At 37.8% G+C, this 17,896-nt stretch overlaps 1 protein-coding gene across 3 annotated transcripts in view; it reads right to left on the bottom strand.

Annotated features, from left to right (window-relative positions):
- The window catches only part of GLRA2 (glycine receptor alpha 2), a 206,004-nt gene extending 193,683 nt beyond the window's left edge, over window positions 1-12,321 (bottom strand). Inside the window, exons 1-2 of one of the 3 annotated variants that reach the window (XM_007118766.1) lie at window positions 11,883-12,321; window positions 9,595-9,728 (exon numbers count right to left, since the gene is read on the bottom strand). In XM_007118766.1, coding sequence (XP_007118828.1) covers window positions 9,595-9,728; window positions 11,883-11,950 — 202 coding nt within the window. In that variant the 5' untranslated portion in view covers window positions 11,951-12,321. Of the gene's footprint in view, window positions 1-9,594; window positions 9,729-10,781; window positions 10,802-11,882 lie in introns of those variants that run through there. The other 2 variants (XM_007118767.1, XM_007118768.1) reach the window with 2 other exon arrangements.
- Window positions 12,322-17,896: the final 5,575 nt, after the last annotated feature.

Genomic DNA, 17,896 nt, shown 5'->3' with positions numbered 1-17,896 from the left:
ATTTATGGATTTTACCAAGACCACATTTTCCAAAGTGTATTCCATGAAACACCAGTTCCCCAGAATGTTACTCATTTAAGGAATCTATGATCTAATACGTAGAGGATAAGCCCGTGTGTAAAAGAAGTTTTTAAAATATCTATTTATTTATATATTTTTACTGCAGGTTTTCTCAAAACATTTTAATGTGCTAATGAATATTGGGAGTCTCTTGGAGGCTGTTTTGCAGAATTTCCATTCTTATTTCACATTTTAAACCTTATATCTTAGAACATCTCATGGGACTAGCGTTTCGAGAAACATCTTTGGCCAGATGCTGAACTAAAGAAACATGGTAGCTACTTTTCCTAGAAGCAGCCTCTGTACATGAATTTGCTACCTCCGAACCTTTCAAAAACAAGACAAAAATTGTGAATGGCTGATTTCTTCAGTAATCCTCTCATAAGTTTCCAGAGTCTTCCAGAGAATAATGATCATCCTTGAAATATTGGGAGTCGAAATAAGATATCAGCAACTGCTAAGAATTGTGGATAGAATTAATAATTTCTCAGAGACCAATTCTCTAGGAAGATTGGATGCATCCAAGCTCCTCTGTGGGTGAATCAATAATTTACAAAAGGACATACTCAAAGATGTTAGACTATAAAGACTAGGGACTATCCAAGTTGGACCTAGACATCTTGGTCCAAGTCCTTTATTTTGGAGATGACAAGAATTAATCCCAGAGAGGTTAGGTGGCATGCTCTAGGTCACAGCTGGCAGAAGTGTAGTTAAAACAAGGCCTCATGAGTCTCAGTTTAGATTTTTTTTTTCTTGTAGGATCTCCCCCCGCCTTTATTTGGTAAGGCAATGCTGGCCCACAGTATCTTGGGAAAAATACTATAAGGAAGATATTATTCTTCAGATACAGGAGGAAAAATTTCTCATTCTAGTCCTGTAGCTCTTAAACTATAGGGAGTAATGAAATCATTAAAGGCAGTGTTTTCAGATCCCACCATTCAGTGTTTCTGGAGAGGTAGAGCTGGAGAAATGCGGGTCCCAGATATGTGCCTTTTTAACAGGACTCAGGCTCTAAAGCAGGTATTCCGAAAAGTGTGATTTGAGAAACACATCTGGTTGGTTGCCAGTTTAGTTTAGCATTAAATCCTAAGTCCTTTGACTTGGTGTACTCTATACAACGTTCAAGTATGAAAGACACAATTAATTCAAAGGAAAAAGTAGAAGATGAGAAATCCATTGTGAGCAATGCAGTATATGTGTAAATTGTCCTGAATTGTATCATCTAACTGGAGTTGTTACAGTGTGGTTTGCCAAATGGATGTATCCTTCACTTTTCAGAGACTTGGAGGTTCAAAGCTCAAAGGTTCAAACAGACCCCTTGTTTTCTGAATACATTTGAGGCGGAGGGGCGCAAAGAATGCTATTTCTAAGAGAAAGCCTGATAAAAGAAATCTCAGCTGCCTTGTTGGGCATGAATTGGTTCTTAGAAGTCAACATCTTGAAGTATTTAAATGTAAATAAATCAGAAGAAGATAGATCATATTATCGTCTCCGTATCCTTGGGTTTTAAAAGTGAAAGAAAAATTAGGTGGTAAAGTGGTTCTGAGGTTTTCGTAAAGTAGCAGAATTGCCACGATGAGTAGCTGTATTTCAGGGGCAGTAATCAAACCAACCAAGGAGTGGGAAACAAGCAACTCTCCCTTAGACCTGCCATTTCCTCAGAATGCACAATCCTCTGCCCCTGGGCTTCATGTTCTTCTAACCCACCCACCCAGTCCTTTTTTCTTCTAACACTTCTACTTCAGCTCTGTATAGACAGAAGAGCACGAAGGAAAGACTGTGCCTCAGAAATGCTGCCCCAAGAGACTTGGCATTAAGTCTTGTGTTCAAATCTAAGTCCACAACCCATCCCAGCACGGGGAGCCTGGAGGGGATTGACTGTGGGGCAAACACAACAATATTAGCAAACATATTAACATATTAAATCAGATAGAAAGGAAGCTATATTAACTATTTTCGTATATTCCGCAGGAAGATCTCTCCCTTCTCCCTTCCCGCCCTCCCTCCCCGCCCCCACCCCCGTCCATTGGTTGCACATCTTTCAGTTGTCTGCTTAGGAAACAGAACTACCACGTTCCACTATCTTCCTCTCTCTTCTCTGCATTTGGAGGTATCATTTATCTATTGGGATAGTATATCCAGATGATATCCCGTTCTCACTTCCCTGCTTTCCCAAGACTGATAAAGGAAGGCTTACTAAACGGATTATCAGTTTGGGAGCTGTCTGCTCGACCAGGTTGAAGGGTGGCTTTGCTCATAAGTTGACTTTCTGCTGATTATCTTCCATTTCCCCCCAGAGACTCTCCTCTTTTCTGTTCTTCTCTGTGCTCCGGGAAGCTGACCTTCCGGGTTTGCATCGTTGAGCTCCCTTGCCCTCAGGCTTCGAGCTGGATTTGGCCAGGGAGAGGTTCCCGCAAGGAAATGGAATGCAGGAGGAGAGTGAGGTCAGAATATTTTTCCCTAGCTTCCTCCCTGCTAGGCCAGCACAGATTGACTCCATTGCTCCATAGATCTCATTAGGTGGCCTCTCTGTAGAGCCACTTTCTCTAGGTTCTGGCAGCTACTCCCTCCCTTGCCTCTTCAGGTCTACTGCTGGCAGTCCCAGAGTACTACATTCTCCCTTTAGGGATTGGTTTTTTCCAAACCCTCCCACACCCTGTTGGAGTGTGTCATTTCTTTCCTGCAAAGATCCTGGATGGTACAGCATTAAACTTACAAATTATGTTCCAGTTTTTACTGAAGTGAGAACTGACATTTAAAAGCTTAAATTTCTGTTTACCACTGTATACTTAGCAAGGAACATGGTGCCTGGCATATAGATACTGCTCACTACTTATTTATTAAAGGAGTAAACAAATGAATTGTGTGTTTAGTTTCAAATATAAAGATGGAAAACCTTTACATGTAATTTTTTTGTGCTCACATATGTGCTCCCTTGCTGCAAATTTATTCTATTGCTTTGACAGTGCATGGGCAAGTGTAGCTTATTTTTCCTCAAGAAAGTATGAGCCACCTCCTGATAGAAAAAAAAGAAGAAATAGAAAAATAGAAAACAAGACTTATCCAGTCACATTCATGATAATTGCCTATTGAGTTTCTGCATTTTGACTCGATCCAGGATTTTATTTTTCCCTCTTGGATGGACATGTTAATAAAACAGAGCCATCGTTTGGTGTACTCATGTATTATACTTCCTAAAGGAGTGCTGAGTGCATAAGCCAGGGCATGAGTCAGAGACAGTGTCCAGTTTCCCTCTCATACTTGCCCCATGACCACATTTGGTTGGCTAGCCAGACTAGACTCCAAAATGGAAATCTAGTGACTTTATTCTTACAGGTCCTTCACACTTAAGAATACCAGTTAGAGACCTATTCCTTTTGCTCATGTCCTTCCTTTAATGGGCTTCACATGGCTAAAAGTGTCTGCAGTCAGTCACAAGTGTTCAGAGTAGCCCTCTCAAGAAAGAAGTCAATGAGGAATATGCTGCATCCTACAGTCGAGACAGCCTCTTAGGTGTTAACTCCAAGGAGAACACAGAATGCTTCCAAAGACCTTGTTATGAGGCTTAATCAACAATATTTTCGGGCTTCCCTGGTGGCGCAGTGTTTGAGAGTCCGCCTGCCGATGCAGGGGACGCGGGTTCGTGCCCCGGTCCGGGAAGATCCCACATGCCGCGGAGCGGCTGGGCCCGTGAGCCATGGCCGCTGAGCCTGCGCGTCCGGAGCCTGTGCTCCACAACGGGAGAGGCCACAACAGTGAGAGGCCCGCGAAAAAAAAAATTTCATTTTTAAGACCCCGTTCCAAACGTGTCTGATCCAACACACCAAGAAAAAATACCCAACACCACCAAGAACAAGCTAATAACTATTTTTTCTCTAAGCCTGATAGTGTCAGCTGGACACATTATAATGTCTACTCTCTAAGTACCGAGATACCCTGATATATATGCCATTATGTTTTTAAATGAAGTCTCAGATTATCAGCAAAATGACTGAATTGTTCTTCACCATGAGGAGTAACAGAAAGCACTATAGAACTCAGGATAAAATGTTTAGGCTCTTTTAATAATGAAAATTAAAGCTATGAAATCACCCAGAATCAACCAAGGAACAATACATTCTCAAAAACTAAATTATGGGTTTCCATTTCCAGTGCTCTTAACCTGCAGTGTTGTAGAGTCTAAATGTCCTCCTTAAAATACTTATTCTGAAATAGAAAATCAATTCATGTTTGTGCAGTGACCCTTGCAACTGCAGTAACTGGACAAGAAAATACATCAGAAATGACAGTCATATATCTTCCATTAAATTTAGAGCCCTTTCTAGGACCAAGCGAAATTGGTTCTATGTCTTTTACTTGGTTCATTTAAAAAATGAGTCTAAGAAAATAATCAGGGATAAGATTTGAATGGAAAAAGATAATTCCTTCCCACAAATGGCTCCCTTTTTGTCTCATATTTAGGAATATGAAATAGCCCTTTCAGGTTGGAAATCTTCCCACCAGACTAATAAAGGAGAACCCACTGAGACATGTGACATCTACATCCTGGTTACTGTGGTAGGACTCTAAAATGCTAGAACTTCTTTGACTCGTTTTTTTCCATTAAAAAAAATTCAAACAACTTTAAGGACCCAATCACCATGAAGGCTAAGCTTTGAGAAAACATAGTCAGTGTCAGTTATCAAAGAGAAATAGAAGACTAGTAATAATAATTCAAATTATATGTAATAATTTTAATAGTTGGAAACAAATCATCCAGATGTATGATCTCATTTGATGCTCAGAACAACCCAAATGAGGTGGGCAAAGTCAGAAGAAAACCTGAGTCATGGAGAGGTGGAGACATCTTTTCTCCAAAGTGGCTGAACCAGGACATGAACCTGGGTTTTCTGGATCCAAGTCCAAGGCCCCTCCTACTCTACTACTCTGTCACCATGGAATGGAAGACGTACTCCAATAAATGAACTTATCCTTTGGAATAGACTTTACCAGAGTGTGTTAGAATGCTGTAGATGCCTCCTTCTTGATGTTACCTCAAATCCCTGGCAAGCAACTTGCAAGCCCATCGAAGCAGCCTAGTATATACAAATGTGTTGGTTGGTATACACACAGTACACAAAAGCTAAAATAAATTGTGACGCAGCCAGTGGATTTTGGATATTCAAAAATCTTCATCAACATCATCCCTGAACAAAACTGTCATACATAAATTTCTCTTTGATACACCCAGCTTTTCCTTTCAATAATCATTTCCCCCCTTTTATCTCCTATTGTCTTATTCTATATAAAATGCCTGTACCCTTTCAGGTGCCTGAAGGCTTCCACTACTTTCTGCACTCAAGTCAAATACTTCTGCAAAAAAAAAAAAAAAAAAAAAAAAACAAAAAAACAAACTTCTGAGACTTGTAAGCATTCTGTTCTTTTTCTCAGAACCCATGGTAATATCTGATGCCCGCATCTGCCAGAGTGATCAAAGAAATGATCACACTAGGGCTACATTATCACCAAATGAGAGAATCCCTCTTTCCAAGTGTCTCTGCTGGACATTTGTGCTCAAGTCATCCCTCCAGGGATTGGTAAGCACAACACATGAGCTTGAGCTCCACTTGGCTACAGACAAGAAACTTTCCAAGGGGAGAAACATGAAGACCTCTAGTTTTCTGGACGTGGATCTGTTTCTTACTTATATCTGAAACACCTTTTGAGCTGATAACTCCTTGGAAAATAAACGAAACCATACTGCATGCAAATGTAGGTTTTAATATCACACATCACACTTTAAAATTTAGGTCTCCGGATATGGAAAAAAGATTAGTGTGCATGGCCTGCACAAAGAAGTGGAGGGAATAATTATCTCCTGGCATTATCTATTCCAGATCCTATCCCCAAATGAATGTTCTGGTGAAATGTATTTATTCACATTGGGATGAAACTTAGGATATAACTCTAAGTTAATTTTCTTTTCAAAGAAACTTTCATTAAAATAGATAAAGGCTTTTTTTCAAAGAGAGAGAATCAGAACTAATGCATTTTGCCCAGATTTGAGCATTTCATTTGGCTTCTTTAAAAGCTTAATGTTTAAAGTGGCATTTTCAAGATACAATAATACTGACAAAGGAATATCTGATAGGATGGAATAACACTATGATGAATCAACTGACAACGAGACAAATCACCCAAGTGGGGAAGGAGGCTCCTCTGTTGACATAGAATCAACATTTACCATGGTTTCAGAAACAGGTAATTGTGAATGGACATAGCTTGTGTTTTTATCTGAACTGAGGATTTTGAAAATTTATGTTTTGACGAGGTCTGACTCAAGTCTCTATGGCTCTCATAGATGGAATGCAATTGGCAACTCTGACTCATGACTTTGTTTATACACTTGTGCTTCAGCACATCAGAAAAGCTATTTTTTCCCTGTAGTTTCTAAGAATGACTCTCAATTACAGCGTCTAAGTCTGAATCATTTCTGGTTCCCTTTTCTAGTTTACATCCATCTTCCTTCTTGTATATATGCCCATTATGACATTTTTCAGAGCCCATCAGGGATATGGAATAGACATGAAATATTTTACTGACTTGAAAGGATGCGGGAAAAATTCCTTCCAGTAAGAAAAACTGTGCATATACATTTCTTTTCCCTTGCCAATGCATGGCAGCAAGGAAAACAGAGAAATGTGCTAATAATTAATAAGACTTCTAGAAAAGCCATAGCCTTTATCTCAACAGCCCATATATGGCTCTTGCTTATATTCTTGTGATCAGATTTTGCCCTTTTGTCTTCTTATTAATCACCATTATTGTTATTTTCAATATCACTGTCATCATCATCACCATGTTTATTGTTATCATAGTCAGTTTGGTGTTTGGCATTTACAGGGAGCCTATCACTATTCCAGATACAATCACATTTCCTAATCACCTTTCATTTCTACCTACTCTATAAAATTTCTCATTGATACATTGCTAATCAACTTCAGTAAGTACTATAGTCTTCCTAGCCTCTTTGCTGTTACAAGTTCCCTATTATCTCTTTCTTTTATTTCTTTCTCCTCAGCTCAGCTAAAATCATCTTTGCTAGCCACTACGACCACTGGTTCATCCCTCAAAAGTTCCCACCCCTTCCCAATATCTCGTAATAACCTCTAATGGAACATAATCTGCAAAAAAAAAAAAACCCCTGAGTCAGTATGCTGTACACCTGAAACTATAATATTATATATAAACTATATATATAAATATGGTACCTCCCTGCCCTCTCAGATGCGGTGCGGGGGTGAGATGATAAAACATAAATATGCAAAAGAACTATATTAGACATATAAAGTTTCATGGGAACACCAAGGAGGAAAAATCATTTTAGTCTAAAATAATGGGGAATGTTTTACGTCTAGGAAAAGCCAAGATCCTCACAGTAAAGAGAATTGTGAGAGCTGTTAGGTAATTGATCTGATATAAATGGTCCATGTAAGTAAAAGTTATGAAAGAATATCAGGGTTCATTGAATCGGAGAGTTAATGGAAGAGGGAGGCAAAAGTCAGTAAAGTTCATTAATGTTAGAGTCTTAAATTATATTCACCCATTTCCCTTTTATAAGTCTTTAAAACATCCTGTACTCAGGTCTTTAGGACAGATCTCAAAAACATGGCCATGCTTTGCTATGCTTGATATTCTCCTCATTTATTTATTCTTTAGAATCATGAGAAATGTTGTTTCCAAAGGGTGACATCCCCAGAAGAACCAGAAAAAAAAAGCTGTGTGTGGAAATTATTGCTCATTCTATGTGGTCACTTAAAGTAGCATTGGCAACATGGGTGTTTGTTTTATTACTCTTTGCACTTTTCTTCCCTTTAAAAAAATTATTTCTAGAAAATAATGAATAATAGCTGCTATTAAACAAGATGCTCATAAACTTGAAACAATTTTCCATCTCTGGTCCTTCTCTATGAAGCTTTCCGTGAATAGCTTAATAGGAAAGCATCTCTGCTTTTGTTGGAATCCTGTAGTATTTTATCTGTACTTCCTAATGTTCCTTAACCATTAACTACTTAACTATTTCTATCTAGTATTATATATTATTGTATAAGTATTCATGTAACATCTACTCTCTCCAATGAAATTTTTGATGGTAGCATCCAAACCTGTTTCAACTCGCAAGTTTTCAAAGCATGCAGTAGTTAGTATCCTGCATGTAGTTCAGACTTAAAAGTTATTGAATGGCTCAGTGAATAAATGTACAAGTGAGCAGGCCCATTGTAAAAGCTGACTCTCGAATACTTACTCATAGGATTTTATTTCAAATATTGACTTCCGGTGACCACAAAATTAATATGAAATTGGGCAAACATGAAAATTGTTTTCAGCAAAATCAAGCTTTTGAACTAAGTTCTGTTGTCTCTTTTGGAAATACTCTATAAGTCAAAAACATCTGTTTGGTCAAAATTCTGACATGTTTCTTTATGAAATGTGCCCTTAGCTGGGTATATTCAGAGGTGCAGCATTTAAAGAAGAAAGGAATTTTGAATTTAGTTTTCATGCTCATATTTGCCAATAATAAAAATTAATCAAACCTCAAAGAAAGCAATCCAATTAAATAGCTAATAAGCAAAACCAAAGCGATGCATGAATTATGACATAATACCTAGAATATTATAGATTTATCCTTTTATAAAATATAAGCACTTCACAATGCATTATTTTAAGTTAAATTACAAGGTAAAATGCATTTATTTAAAATATGTATCTAAAAATTAAAACATCAAAAACAATTCAATTAATAATTAATTGGTTCTTATTTCAGTATGTTTCTGATTCAGAGTAAAAATAAATTAAATCGATAAAAGATAATTTCTAAAAAGTAATTTCTATTAATTACATTTTTGTAATGTTAAACATACAAAAACACCAAACTTTTTGGTTTGTTTCTAATTGAACAAAGAAAGTATCCACCATCTTTGACGTACGCACTTTACAATTCTATGATCTTCTTTGTTAACTTCAGGTAAATAATTTCAAATAAAGAATTCGAATGTTTAAACAAGAGGAAAGCAAAACTTTGTAATATATTCAGTTAGAGCCTTTTCTCACAAGGTTTAAAAATGAGAGAGGCCTGAAAGTGTATAAAAGGGCATGTTATATATGGAGATGTAAACTTCATTTTGGGAGTACGTATTTAAAAGCCAAACCAAAGATTTTGGTGTAACAATTCATACAAATCAAGTCCATCATTTGTTCTTGTATTCATTTCCAGTCCCACTCCCACTTAAGATAACATAGGAAATGTGGCAATAATCTCTGTCGTTAGTTTTCTTTGTGGAACATAACACAAATGAGGAAAGTTTTTGAAAGTGGCAAGCAACATGTAAAATTTAAGCTATTAAATCAACTAGTTCAAAAGAATGCCAAAATGAAATGAATACTATGCTTGTTGTTTTCATTTTATAATAAAAAGCCCTGAAAATTTTTGTTCAGAGTATTCAAACATCTAGATTTCCCACAGGCTTAGTTAAAGTAAGTTTCAGTGAAACCTACCTTTAAAATTTGGCCTGATTCTTGCGTCATATCCTGATGTCCTTCCCATTAATTTGTCCAAGAAATCTGAAGGAGATAGGGTCTGCGAAGGTTGTTTTCCAGACCTGGAGTCATGGTCTTTGCAGAAAGCTGCCCTAAACACATCATGAACTCTTTTAGCAACAATTACATTCTTATCACCTGAGAACTAATGCTCACAGAATGTTTGACATCATGTTTTGTAAATATATTTGATATGTCAAGAAGAAGAAAAGGAAAATTATAAACTCTCTGGTCAACTTCCTAACTTGTACATGGTCTAGAGTTAACTTTAAGTGATGAAAGGTATAAATCCTGAGTCATATCTGCTAAGTTACCAAACTTTGCCATAAGATGTTTAAGATGATACAACATTTCATAGCTTTAGGTTGTAGGTTTTACGGATATATAAAGCTGTTTCTTTCTAGTGTCATCAGAGAAATGAAGATAATTTCTAAAATTTATGTGATTGTCTTAAATTATTTCCCCATGACTTCCAAAACATTCTTCCAGCATTTCGGCCCTTAATATGTCCTCTACTTTTTATAAAAAATATATAATAAGGTGGGCAGAACAAAGTAAATCATGAACTAAGTATCCCATTGCTTATTTTGTCACCTGATAGATTATATTCCAGCTTTCTGCTATTAATAATTTCCAATGTGTTTTCTAAAAGAAAATCTTCACTTGGAAATTTAACTTCATTTTAAAATAGGTCAACAATGAGCATGTCTGTACTTCTATTATTTTATCAGCTGTTATTTATATATTAGCATTTAAATTGTTGACTCTCTAGTAAAGTATTCATGAAAAAGAACTTCTAAAGCATTTTGTCTTTTGCATTATCAAAAACACTGAATGGTAACTGGAAAATTTCTCAGACTTTCATTTTCCTTAAAAGGCTTATGAAAAGAGCATATATGGTTTATAGTGAAATGAATTCTTTGACAATACATAGTGGTTGACTGAATGTTGATTTCTTCCATAAAGTATATGTTTTACAAGCTTTCTTTTCAGTATTTTAACAAATAATATTGTTAATTCTTATCACTAGGAAAATACCACATTCTTGCCGGTTTTTCAAAGAAGTAATATTAAATATAAATACAAAGATGATATAAACATTTGGTAAGAGTTAAAAATTGATACAGTCACCTAGAAATACTCACATTCCCATATGCAGATTCATCTGATTAGTCAAGTATTATTTGATTATAATGGTGATGGTGGTGGTGATGAAGATGATGATGATGATGATTCTAATAAAACCCAGCCTACAATTTATCTTAATCATAGTAGGAGGTGTGAACCTGAAAGGAACATAGTGGGTTTTCCCAGTACTCATAGCATTATTGCTATATGTTCCATTTCTCTTGGTTCTGTGAAAAAATACCATAAAATTTGGTGAAAATTAAATGAAGAGTCCTACACTTTGTTGTATGAACATCTCTCATCTCTATCTTGTCTTAGAACCTCTTAACCATTAGGATGGCTATTTCACTTACTGGTAATAATCTGGTATTTTGAGGTATCAATTGATTAGACGATTTGTAAATTAAGTAGAAAATGCAAGCATGCAAATAATGACTTCTCACTTTTAAAAATTATGCATAGTCCATTTCTCATGCATGCATGAATACAAAGATGTCATATTAATTCAGTTTTGATAGGCAATACATTTCTAAATATATTGAACAGTAGACTACAGTGGTAAAATGAGATTTTAAATGTTTTTGGTATTTCAAGAAATTTCCTGAATTGTAGTTCTCATAGTATGCATCTAGTTGCTGAAATACAATAGAAGTCCCAAGTTAGCTAAGAATTTGGGTTCTTTTATATTTTACATAAAATGAGCATGCTCCTGGCAAATTAATTCAATCACTTCCACCATATGAAAAGCACTGCATTCAGTAATCCCTTTAAATGACTTCCAGAAGAATTTGAAAGCAAAAAAGAAAAAAAAATCACCATTATATAGAAATGTAAAGAGCATGCAACTCATCAGAGTAGCTTAATATCACATTGGCTGTGAAAATACGTTGAAATGCACAGAGTGGGTTTATGCATCATAAAACTTGCCTTTGTGAAAATTTACCACCTTCCCACCATAATTAAGCTTTTTAAAAGAACAAAAGAACTCTAACTCTCCTTTATAAAATTAACATAATGTGGTCCGGGGCATAGAGAAATAGATAAAAATTGCATGACACGTTCTCTTTCAAACAGTTTTCATGTGGGAAAATATCAGCATGCAAAGTCGTTTCACCTACCTGAAGTGGTTTGTCTCTAAGAAAAATGCAAACAAGGCTGTCAAAATGTTCACTAGCTGCCGGTTCATTCCTGTATCTGTGATGCTTGTGGAAAATATTCCCGCAATGATTCCAGAAAGAAGCTAGGACAAAGTATCTATTTATTGTCCAGACTCAAAATCTGGCAGGAATCTAGTTTCCTTGAAAATCAAAAAGAGATTTGGGTTTGTACAGTTCGCTGAGAAAAAACAAAAAGTGCCAGTACTGGGCATCATGGTCAGGTCAAACGGGGGCTTAGGACCATCAGTTAGCCTAGGAAAGACAAAGCCTTAGAACTGATGGATCCCCCAGCTGCTTTTCCTGAATAATAAAAATGCTGCTACCTTAATCGCATCACCATGCAAAGGGGGCTGGTGACAATGCCATGCTGGAAGTCGGGTTGCTGTAGCTTTTGTTTTATGTCCTTTCTCTTTAGCAAATCCCTTTTCTCTAGAAAAATGTTCTCTTTTTAAAAGAAGTTGTAAATGAGGGAGAAGAAAGGACTCTGCGTGCTGGAGTGGGTAGGAAGAAGAGGGCAAAATTGCTGAAATCCTGTGCTGGAATGAGGGCTACAGAAAGACGGAGACGTGATCTTACCGAGCCTATAAATTTCAGCACTCGGACAGCTCCTAGCTCTGAAGTGCGCATGTTTCCTTTTTCAGTCGCTTGGGGCGGGGGTCGGGGAGAGGCATTCCAGAGGGGACATTCCTGCTATTCCAAGGCAAAGAGTGACTGGTCGTTCCGCGCGAAGGGGTGCTGAAGGGGTGCGGTGATGACCAGGGAAGAGCAGAGGTCAGGGTAGATGGAGAGGGTGAAGAAGGCTAGGGTCTGAGCTCCTGGAAATGCGAGTCTGTCGGTGGGTGGGCGGGACGGGAGTTTGAAGCAGAAAAGAGAAGGGAAATAAGGTCTAGGCGTGAGAAAAGAAAATTGGGCGAAGCAGAGAACAGGATCTAGAGTACTGAAATTATAATAGGGGAGTGGGTAGTCTACTCGTTATCAGTGAAAGCTAGAGGCAAAAGAGGAATCCTGTGCTGAAGAGGAGGGGACATTTCATTGGCATAGAGAAGCCCATATGCAGAAAATGGTTCATGAGGATCTATAATTTAATTTAGAAGCCCTTTATACCTTCCTCGCCCCTTGAGTGTTTTCGTTTGATTTTAGCTGCCGGTTCCCAAAGGATCTCTCTACTTCTTTACTAGGGAAAGCCCCTTCTCTGAGCTTTCTTCAGCGGCTCAAAATCCTTGGGCATCCTCTTCAAGTCACGGATTTGTAGAGGAGGAAAAATACAGTGGGCCGGCAGGGGGCAGTAGCAATCTTTTCTTGCCCTGGTTAAAGGTTAGAGAGTAAGGCTCGGAGTAAGAGCTGGAGCAAGGAAGGATGAGACTGCGGGTGGAGTTTCATCTGCCCATTCCAGATGTTAATCACCAGGGAGGAGTCATGTAATAAAGTGTAAATGTTCTCCTAAATTGGCTAAAGAGACAGAAAATAGTGAAAGTTTATAAATCCTGTACAAAAGCATGACAGGTAACCTTGCTATTTCAAATTAAACTTACAAATGTTGTTATTAATAAAAAAAAGAGGAAGGGTAGATAGTTCAGTGTAAGTAATTATCAGCTCTGCCAAGGGGGAATGAAAAATGCATGTTCTGCCATGAGCTGGGTGTGTAACCTACTTTTTGTCTGTAAAATGTACCTTGTTCATCACCTTGGCACTCCACTGCAGATCTTAATTTTAAAACAAAATAAAATGATTAATTTTCAGTCCATAAAAGACTAATATGCCCATGGATAAGTTTAAATATTATGGCAGAGTAACAAAGAATTCTATGCTTTTAAAAAGTAGATTCTGAGAAAAAAAATGCATGTTCTTTTCACCTTTTAATCTTAACATAAATCACCTGAAGAGCTTGTTGAAATGCAGATTCTGATCTGGTAGGTCTGAGGTGGTGCCCGAGATTCTGCATTTCTAACAAGTTCCTAGCTGAGGTTGTTTCTGCTGGTCCACCGATCACACGTCAAGTAGCAATGGTCTGTATGCCCTTTTATCAGAAATTTATCCCACCAAGACAGTGAGAATATAGGACCTTTCTTTAGATGAAAAGCAGCAGTGCCCAAACATTCTGCTTACATACAAAATCAATTCTTTGGAAGTGTTCTTTTAACTCCCAAAGCCCAGAAAAAGTGATTCAACTTAAAAGGAAAACAGTATGGTGTAGGGTGAGACATCCCTGGACTGCAGCTTTGAATCTGTTCACTTCCGAATTCATCCACATGGAAACTCTAGACCTGATTTTATCCCTGCAGTCCTGACCCAAAAAAGAAAATCAATTCTTGGAAATATATTTCTTCAATTGGTGCTATGGAAAACTCATACAAGATTTTTTTGTGCTCAAGATTCTTTCCAAAAGAGAAAATACATATGTAAAAGTATATGAAAATGATTTGTCCTAAAATTTTTTGAGGTTGTAATGATGCTTAAAGTAATACAGTCTTTGCAAGTCATTTCTTTCAACAGCAGAGTTTTGTTATTAAACAAGAGTAGGGTGAGTAGGGAAACCTGTGACAAAGGGCGACTCTGGCTAGCAGTATGAGATCAAAGCACGTATTATTTTAGAGTTGGAAGGAACTTTAGAGAGGATCTAGTGTAACCTCCTCATTTTACTTCTCAGCTCTCCTCAATTTGGATTCCAGCTCCGTCAATCTACAGAAACAGCTCTCACTAAGTCTGCCAATGAATTCCTTGTAATTAAGGCCGAAAGATATTTTTGCCGTTGTCATCTTACTTGACATTTACATGGCACTTAACATCATCGATCTCTTTTCCCTTCTATTATTTAAATTTATTTTTATTTTATTGTGGAAAGAACACTTAACTTGAAATCTACTCTCTCAACAGATTTTTAAGTGTAAGATACAATGTTGTTAACTATAGGCTCTATATTGTACAGTGCATCTCTAGAACTTACTCATCTTGCATCACTGAAACTATACCCACTGATTAGCAGCTCCTCATTTCCCCCTCTCTTCTGTCCCTAAGAGCCACCATTCTGCTCTCTTGAAGGGCTTTCTTCCTTCGACCCTGTGACACAGTACACTCCTGGCTTGCCTCCTATTCTGTCTCCTTGGCAGCCATATCCTCCTCTACCTGGCTTGTAAAAGTTGGATTTTCTAAAGTCTGTATTCAAGGTCCTCTTATCTTCTCATACTACACTCTCTTAGACAATATTATATACATCTGTAACTTGCATTTTCCTTTTATGCAGATGACACACAAATATATATTTCTGTCTAGACCTGCACATCCTAAACAATTCCTGTTGAATGTCTCAAAGGCTCCACAAAGTCCACAGGTCAAAACCAAACTTTTAATACTTCCTTCAAATCCTGTTTCTTTTCTGCTGTGCCTGTTTCATTATCACCAACCAAAAGTCAAGGCATCAACGCTAAGACTCCCTCTCCATCGCCTACCATATTCAGTTCCCTACGAAACTCTATTGATTTTCTCTCACATATTTACCAAGTCTGTCCACTTCTCTCCCTCTCAGCCTCCACGACCCTAGTTGAGCTACCCTGATCTCTTGCTCGTACTGCAGCAATAGTTACCCAACTCCTCTACCTGCACCAACAGCAGATCCTCCTCCACCTCATGATTACACTGCATCCACAACGACTGTTCAGAAATCAAAATCTGATCACGTCATACCCTCTGAGTAACATGATGACTTTCCGCTGATCTTTAGGTGGAACAAGAAAACTACTTAACATGATCTAAAAGTTCCACGTGGTCTGGCCTATGCCTACATTGTCTTTCATCTCCTTCCCTACTCATCTCATTCCTTCTCCTCTATCCACACCGGCCTTTTTTTAGTCCCTCGTGCTTGCCATCTTGCTTAATCCCAGAGAGTGCTCATGCCTCCCATCTTGTCTTGTTAACACCAGCTTATTTTTCAAATCTCTTCTCAAGTGTTATTTTCTCAAGAAGGACTTTCCTGACCTGCACACCTCTATCTATTACAGGCTCCCTTACTACTCAGCGACTCTGATTCAAAGAGCTTGTCACCATTGCACATATACATGTGTATGATTAATTGCTTAGATAATGAGCTTTGTAATGGACAGGGGCAGCATCTGGTTTTGTCTACCATGGTATATATCCATCCATTCAGTGTTAATGACAGGAATCATAATGGTATTGATGGTGTTGATAATGTAATTTTTTGAATGCACCCAGAAGTGCTGCTTAAAAAAAACAGTATACTTACATATGTATCATTCTGTCAAAAATTACTTGTTAATCATTTTAAATCTAAAAAAAAATTACTTGTTAGGGAATTAACAAGTTGAGAACTATGATGATTTGAAAGGAAACCCAGCTCAGTGGCTCAGGAGTCTATAGCATGAGATGAAAGTACAGCTAGGAGACTATTAATCTGACGTCCTTAATCCAGGTACCACCTCTAACACTGATCAGTTATATGACCATGGGCAAGTCATTTAATACCAGTGAGCCTCATTGTCATAATATATAAAATACAGATGATGATATTGCTACAAAAATTACAGAATACTCTTGAAAGTCTTATCACATCATAGCTGACTGTGTGTTTTACGCTCGTAATCTCAGTTCTGAGCATCTGTTGACTGCTACAATTCATGTTTTCACTGTCCCTTGGACAATTCCACTTTCAAAGGCAGTAAGTCTCAGGAGCTTGGAAAAGCTCTTATTTGCAATGCAATAGAATCCTGAAGTTGAATCCACCTAAGCTTCTAATTCACTGAATCACAGCTGGTTGAGGCATGCGGCACCCTTGTTTTGTACCCTTATCAGAAAAATGAGAAGATTCTGACCCATCCTATAACATCATAAGGATCAATACACAATATTTGGTCTATATGATGCCACATATTAAAGAATTCTAAGTAGATGTAAACAAATAGACATTTCTTATGAACATCAGAATCGTTTGAACATCAGTATCATTTACTGACACTGATAAATCTCTAACATATACATAATGCTTTGTAGTTTTCAAAATACCCATACTATGTAGTAGGCAGAACAATGATTAATCACTATGTTTTTTCCCGTGAGGAATTTAAAACTCATGTAAGTTGATCAATTCTCCCAAGTCCACATGATTATTAAGTGACAAAGTCATACTTTCTATATTTACTCTCCAGGGAACAGATTTATTTCTCATCATATGTATGACTGATATTTTTCCAGTCACGGAGAAGCTACTATATACCCACACCATTTTTAATTACTATGTTTATGAGTCCATTGTAGTAAGTGCCCCTTTGTTGATGGAATTTTGGTCTCCATTAAATTCATACGCACAAATGACAAATGGAAGCCCCATTTGTTTTTTACAAATTTATTTATTTATTTTTGGCTGCGTTGGGTCTTTGCTGCTGTGCGCGGGCTTTCTCTAGTTGGGGTGAGCAGGGCTACTCTTTGTTGCAGCGCGAGGGCTTCTCATTGCGGTGGCTTCTCTTATTGCAGAACATGGGCTCTAGGCGCACGGGCTTCAGTAGTTGTGGCACGTGGGCTCAGTAGTTGTGGCACACGGGCTCTAGAGTGCAGGCTCAGTAGTTGTGGCGCATGGGCTGAGTTGCCCCGTGGCATGTGGGATCCTCCTGGACCAGGGTTCGAACCTGTGTCCCCTGCATTGGCAGGCAGATTCTTAACCACTGTGCCACCAGGGAAGTCCCGAAAGCCCATTATTAAGAGTCTCAAAGTCAATTTCCTTAGGAAAAGAGTTGAAAGATGTCTAATATCCTGCATCAGGTCACCTCATGAACTCTTACGGGTCTTCCTGAAGAGAGATGGCCCTCCTCTTATATGGGCATTCCTTCTTCCACTGAAAAGATGAAGTAGAGATTAAGAAAGGACTTATTAATTTATAATTGACACCAGCTGAGAAGTAGAGGCTTAGGTAGAGAGGGCAAGAAGTTGTTTTACCAAATCTTTAGTTGCTTGAGGACGCTTCCTCA

This window comes from Physeter macrocephalus, chromosome 7 (assembly GCF_002837175.3).
Source record: "Physeter macrocephalus isolate SW-GA chromosome 7, ASM283717v5, whole genome shotgun sequence".
Classification (NCBI taxonomy): Eukaryota; Metazoa; Chordata; class Mammalia; order Artiodactyla; family Physeteridae; genus Physeter; species Physeter macrocephalus.
This window is presented reverse-complemented; position numbering and strand designations above follow the sequence as displayed.